The sequence below is a fragment of the Limulus polyphemus genome, unplaced genomic scaffold, assembly GCF_000517525.1.
Source record: "Limulus polyphemus unplaced genomic scaffold, Limulus_polyphemus-2.1.2 Scaffold3169, whole genome shotgun sequence".
NCBI classification, from domain to species: Eukaryota; Metazoa; Arthropoda; class Merostomata; order Xiphosura; family Limulidae; genus Limulus; species Limulus polyphemus.
The window spans coordinates 118,868-125,664 of record NW_013668779.1 but is presented as its reverse complement, the minus strand read 5'-3'; the positions used below and the strand labels follow the sequence as shown (position 1 = coordinate 125,664).

Genomic DNA, 6,797 nt, shown 5'->3' with positions numbered 1-6,797 from the left:
CAATAAGTTTGGTATCAAACTATAGATTATAATTCAAATTTTAGTACTGTATATTACTCAATTTATTAATTTAAAAATAAATATAAAAATACACAGATAAACTGATTTTCGTGTCACGTGGAATGTTGAATGCAGCACTGGTTCAAATTAAGCATTTGTGAAGTCAAAATACTAAGTCTATTGTTTCATGTGAATTAGAAACTCAAATTACCAATATTGACAAGCTAGAATATAAAATAAGGCTTATATTTTCTATTTGCTAAGATATTGCTCATGTAATAAATCAAACACAGTGGCACCCACCTCTTTCATTTTTGGAAATGCTTCCTTATATACACTTTCCTCTATATATGACATGAATAAACAATCAGAAGCTCAGAATGTCCCCCCAGTAGCTTTCTCAGCCATTTTAAATTCTTAGAATGCCATTTCCTTCTTTTGAACCAAGATATCAAGGTTGTAGGGTGTCTTTAGTCTCCTCAAAATTTAATATTTTTTTTAGACCAAAATACAGCTTAGTTACCAAGCTTTATAAATTATAGTAAAATTCTGTGGTATTGATGTAGTAATTTATGATTTTTTGGTAATTCAACTGTACCTACAAGGCCAAAAAAATGTTTCAAATCTTCCACGTGCAAAATTTGAAAAGGCTTGACAGCCTACATCAAGCAGCAACTGAGTACAAAGGTCATAACTAGAAGAGATAATTGTTTGCTTTACTTTGTTATTTACTGTATGTTTGAAGAAAAATAAGTTTAAGAACTTATTTCTATACAGCAATAATATATATATATATATATATATTGTATAATAATTGAAATGTGAATGTATTTTACAAAATACTAGTCTACTAAAACACGGCAAAGACAGGTCACTTTGTAGAGACTAAAGGTCAGTTTTATATTATTGGATATGGTAATGAATACATGTGCACCGCATCACTGTAACTTCTGTATTGTTAGCCAGGCATAATTTAAAGGTCAATATAAAGTTATGAAATTTAAGCTATCTAGTCTAAACATTTATGCTTTCGTGTTATATTATGTAGTCATTCTAGAACGAAAAAGGCATAACTTGTATTTATTTCATTATTTTTTTAACATGATTATGAGATTGGTCAAACCCATACAGAGATTCATTACTGAAAATAACAGATAAAATATAGTTTCTTTTCTTATGAAACTTTTGACAACTATTTGGACATTATGAAAATTTTGCATGTGAAATTCTAAAATTTTCTGATGTACAAAAGTATTTTTAATCTTGAAATAAATTATTTTGCATGATAGATAGGCAACATGTGAAAAGAAAAAAGGCATGAGAAAAACATTGCTTTACAAACCTTAAGACTTAAAAAAAATGATATTTTGTATATGAAAGCATCATAATATTTACTGATAATCTGCGAAATTTTTGTAACATTTTCTTGCTGATATAAAAGATATAGCATGGAGCACAAAATGGTTATAAGGTCGGTCCCAGGGACCAAGCCCATGCTGAAAGAGTTAATAGCTTTGTCATAATTGAAGCTGCAAACATATATGGAGATATTGAAATTGAGTTCAAGACCTTCAAAAACATGAGCCCAACCTCTGTATTTGTCAGGTTCAGAGCTGAATTAAACTAAATTGATAAACAAAAACAACTTGCAATTCTAAAAAATGGGTTTTGATACATAATAGGCAGAGCACAGGTAGCATATTTTGTAGCCTAACAACAATCAGTGTTCAATATTTTGATTCCTCAGATAGTTGGAAGACTTAAAAGCCTTAATTTTGATAAATTGCTTATTTTTGTAAGTCTTAACACTAATAAATTAAAATGAACAAACTTCAATTAACAAAAATTGTAATGGTAATATTTTGATTAGTTGATTGTTTTTGTGACATTAATAGAGCTAATCTTCCAGCTCTGCTTATACATACAATGAATGTCAAATAGTCATTGCTAACATGATTGTTTGCTACCATGTGGCTTGGAATGAGAGGTAGCGTTATGGTTCTGTAATCTACATTCTGAGAGAAAACTGTTGTGCTGTCACATGATTGAAAACAGTCAATCGGCACAACTGTAACTTTAAACACAGCCCTTACGAAATTTGCATGCTTTATATCTTGCCTAACTAACTTGCACAGAAGTTATATTAGCATGGTCGTATTTAGTGTTAGCTATGTTATAGATATTGCATCTGATGTTTTAAAATAGGAAGCTGTATTTTATGATTTTGTAGACATTTTTTCTTAGAACCACTCGTGGGTAGAAATTACGAGAAACAACACCTGTAACAATAGAACTGTTGAATTATTTCAGATTAAGGGAATTTGAATGTCTAAAAATTGTGGGTGTAATGAATAGTTACCTTGGATATTTGTGTAATGGGAAAAAGAATTAAGTAGGATTGCCAAAGCAATGAAACTTAGAAAATCTGAAGACATTTAAAGTAAATTGCTATTATTACATTACTTTGCAATATCTGGTGAACTTTATAAGTGTCAACATGTAATATCTTAATGAAAAAGAAGGGATGACTTAGTCTTCCTAGGCAATCCTTGCTCACCCACTTTTGAGAAAAAATAAATATTTAAACATTATAGTTTTCAAGAAATCAATTGTTTAACTCCTGTAGTGTGAGCTTCTACTCCGCTACTGCCAATGGTAATTCTTTACATAAGAAAGTCTAAGTTTCTTTGTTTTTTTTAATTATCACTGAAGATTTAGCAGAGAAGAAAAAGTATATCTACATTGTGAAGTCTTTTTGTTTTACAGCAATGCATGACAAGTTTATAAACGTAAAGCAGTCCAGGTGGTAGAAGTGTTGCATACAGAATACCCAGAACTTCAAGTAGAGATGAATCCAACCAAACCTAGAAAAAATAGCTTTGAGATTACTCTAGTCAAAGAGTCTGGAGAGGAGATGCTTTTGTGGTCTGGTATCAAGAAGGGTCCACCTCGCAAGTTGAAGTTCCCAGAAGATCCCAAAGAGGTGGTCACCATTCTCAAGAAATCCCTATCAGCTTAATGAATAGATTAAAAATGACTTGAGAATGGTGCACTACCTCTATGTCATTACTGTAGGTATTATTTAACCCAAATATTATGTATATTTAAACTAAATTGAGAAATGTATTTCTGTTTAGTTTTTTTTATTCAAGGGAATGACAGTTTTTGGTCTGCATACCTATGCCATACTTGTTGACAGTTCTAATAATTTTTCTGCTAAATGCAATAATCATAATCTCATAAATTGTTTTTTTATTTTTTTTTTACTGAAAATGGACAGCATCTAACAATTAGTTTAAATACATTATTGAAAGCTTGTGAAAATAATACAATGGATAATTGGAAGTTTATAGACTATTTGGTTGCTACTGGCTGCCAAATTAAAATTACCTCACTAATTATATACAGATTGTAATTTGTCTAGAACAATTCCAGATGAACATAATAGATTTTAATATAGATTTGTAAGAGAAAGAATCCATTTATTGATTGAAATCAGATCTGAGCTAAAATTGTACTATAATATTAATAAACATTTGTGGGTTGTATGGAACTGTTATTTACGTAAAGTGCAATCCAACACAAAAAAGTTGAACTTTATTTCATTGTTTTGATATAACATGATTTTCACTATGTTCTTCCCTCAGGTAACAGTGCATCAGATAAATTACGTCGCTAACAGTTTAGATGTGAGTACCAATGAATGGTGGGAAGTAAAGGAAAATTTACCTGTTTCCAATCATGATGTCTGCCACATATAAACATGGAGCCACAGGATTTTCATGATGCTTTACCTTACTGTCTCATCCTGAACATGATGGTCCATATATTCATTTTCTCAGTTCTTGATGCTCATATTTAAAAGTTTTAATGTGTTAAACATGCTAAGTAAAAACTAGCATTAGGTTTTTTGATGATTTGTCATTTTATTGATGGACATTATTAGCATTTCTTTTAGTGTTTATATGGTCTTCATCTTGTGAAATTTCCCCCATTTTCTCTTTGTGATTTTATAAACACTGTAAGTTACCAGTTCTGTAATAAACATTTTACTACAAAACATACTTAAACTGATCTTTATATATATTTTGCCAACCAGATTTTGCTTAACATCATAACAAATAATTTGAAAGTTAGTTGTGTCATTGTTTAAACCAAATTAATAAACAGTGCTAACTTAACGTTTCAATAAATAAAATATACATTACTTGTACTTAACTAATTTTTATTTCCATAACAATTGAAACATGTGAAGCCCATAAAAAAAATAATTGATATCACATTCTTTACCTAATGGTTCATAAGTGTTTGAAAAAAAGAAAATACTTGTTTAGCTATTTTACTTTTGTCACTAAACTATGCTACTCAAGGATTGTTATTTTCAGGATTCACAGTACATTTTGGAAATGTACAAAGTTACAATTAGATATAGCACATGAGCTGGTTAGTTTTCCCAAGGGTTTTGAAGTAGGTCGGATATCAGATATGCAAGTCTTTTTCATTCTTGGTAGAGATTGGGTAGGCGCCCATCGACTGGAGTTTCTTATATTACTCCTACTTTTAAATGGACTAATAATAGTACTCTGAAAATTATAGGTCTGTCAGTTTTATTCTTTAGTGAAAAAAATTCTAGTATGTTAAAATAGCTTTATTTTCAGTTAGTGTATATAATTAAAGAGAGCTAGCATGGAATCACCAAATAAAAAATTTACTAACTGCTTAACTTTTTCAAGAATATTACTTTGTTTGAATGATGGGAAATACAGACTTCTTGTTCTTAGCTTTTCAAACAGCTTTTGATAGTGCTACATAATACTAGCTAAGAAAATCACTTTAGTTAAGTCTGCTTTAATATTTTTTATAATGAGAATGTATAAAAAATAATATATTTCACTGTGTACAAAAAATGTTTACAAGATGTGTACATGTATATCTAAATGGAAAATTTTCCCAGTCAGACACAGCTTGGCAGGTTTTTGAAGGCAAAACTACTTGATACCAAATTTTTTCATTTCTTCTAACCTGATATATGAACCAGATTGCAATGTTGAAGTAATTGCATGATATTAATAAGAGATATTACACAGTGTTACCACAAACTTGTAAAGCTGTCCAATAACTCAAATGCACCATAAAAGTCAAAAATGTTTTTAAACAGAAATGTTCACTTGTGAAAAGAAATTTCATTCATATCTAAACATAAAGTAAGTATGGTGAATTTACTTAAAGCTCCCTAAAAATAATTTACAAATAGAATAAAAGGCATTACTTCAGGTTATTATAATTGTTACTTATAACTGAAAATAATGTGATGAGATTAGCAAGTTTTTGAAATAACTTAATTTCATTTAACAGGAAAATCTAAGATAACCAAATAGATTGCTTTTATTTCATAACTAACACAAGGGCCTTTTTTAGGATGTAAACAACACATACAAATGGAGGGAATAGGCCCTTAAATGATGACTGCATCAGTGTTTTGAAGGTTATGAGATGGCAATGTTTTAATCCCTTTGCTCTTCTCTAAATTTCCACCTTATAAAGTTTATAATGTTAAAAATGTGTTTTCTATACCTGTGAAGGGCAGAGCACAGAGCCCATTGTGTAGCTTTGTGCTTTACAATAAACTAATTATCCCAAACATTTCTAGTATCATGTTTTGACTCATTATCCCAGTTCATTAATTATAAATCTTGTCTCATGGTCCTAGAATTGGTTTTATAAAAATTAGGAACTAAACTTTTTGTATTATTTTGATGTGTAGAAAAAATTATGCAATGGTCAATGTTACCTCTCACTTTAATTCTTGCAACCATATCCTCATTAGTGGTTAACCATACGTCTAAAATGACATCCTCCCTTGGTTAGCTCAAAAAAAAAACCCCTTTATCAATAAGCTCCGATTACAAACAAATTTTAATAATCTAATATAATAGTCTTCCAATACAACTGGAGATTTGAGGAGCTTGCCTGTTATGTTTTTGTTCTTAATACTTCTAATAATAGGAACTAAGTTAATTATATATTCTTGATTGTATTATATTCATCTTTAAATCTGACAGACTTGTCTTTAAAACACTTACTTTTGTTATGATCTAAAACTCCTATTTCCAAATTTCCTATTGCTCTAGTTATACTATGTACTTGTTTATTCCCATTCTTTCTTTCAACTACAGAACAGTGCTGTATTTAACACCTGCAATTCTAGTTATTTCTATGAAAGTGTTAGGTAATGCTTGAAAATCTTTTAACAAGATGTTGGATTATTGAAACAATCACTAGAGAGTGACACAATATGTACTGTTCGTAGCCACTTGTTGCAGTTAATACGTTTACTTTGATTTTCTATCTTCCGATCTTGAACTTTTGGCATAACACCCAAAAGCACCTTTTGATTTCTGATAGTGCAAGTTTTTCGAATATTTATTAGTTATTAGAATAACTTATGATAAAATCTCAACTACTTAAGCAAAAATAGAAACCTGTGATAGATACAGTGTTAAATGTCTCAATGCTAAACTTGTCCATAGATCTTCAATATTGAGATGACTGGCTCACCTCATCCCATCGAGGTACAGAAGACCATGAAGAGTTTTTATTTCCAATTTGTTTCTAGAAGCAGCATCAGCAGTCCGATAATATGCAAACTCAACCTTCTGAATATAAATGTTGTACACTTTATAATTGTGTTGATATGCAAGCTTTTACCATATATTTATTACCCCATTAGTTAATATATACACCCAGTGGTCACAAGTAAATAAACACCTAATTTTTCGTCATTTAACTGATTTATG

The 6,797-nt window shown here is 30.0% G+C and overlaps 1 protein-coding gene across 1 annotated transcript in view; it reads left to right on the top strand.

Annotated features, from left to right (window-relative positions):
• Nucleotides 1–2,863, top strand: part of LOC106468803 — an 11,683-nt gene extending 8,820 nt beyond the window's left edge. Inside the window, exon 2 of the mRNA XM_022397160.1 lies at nucleotides 2,767–2,863. Within this exon, the coding sequence (XP_022252868.1) occupies nucleotides 2,767–2,776 (10 nt within the window). The 3' untranslated portion in view covers nucleotides 2,777–2,863. The remainder of the gene's footprint in view (nucleotides 1–2,766) is intronic.
• Nucleotides 2,864–6,797: the final 3,934 nt, after the last annotated feature.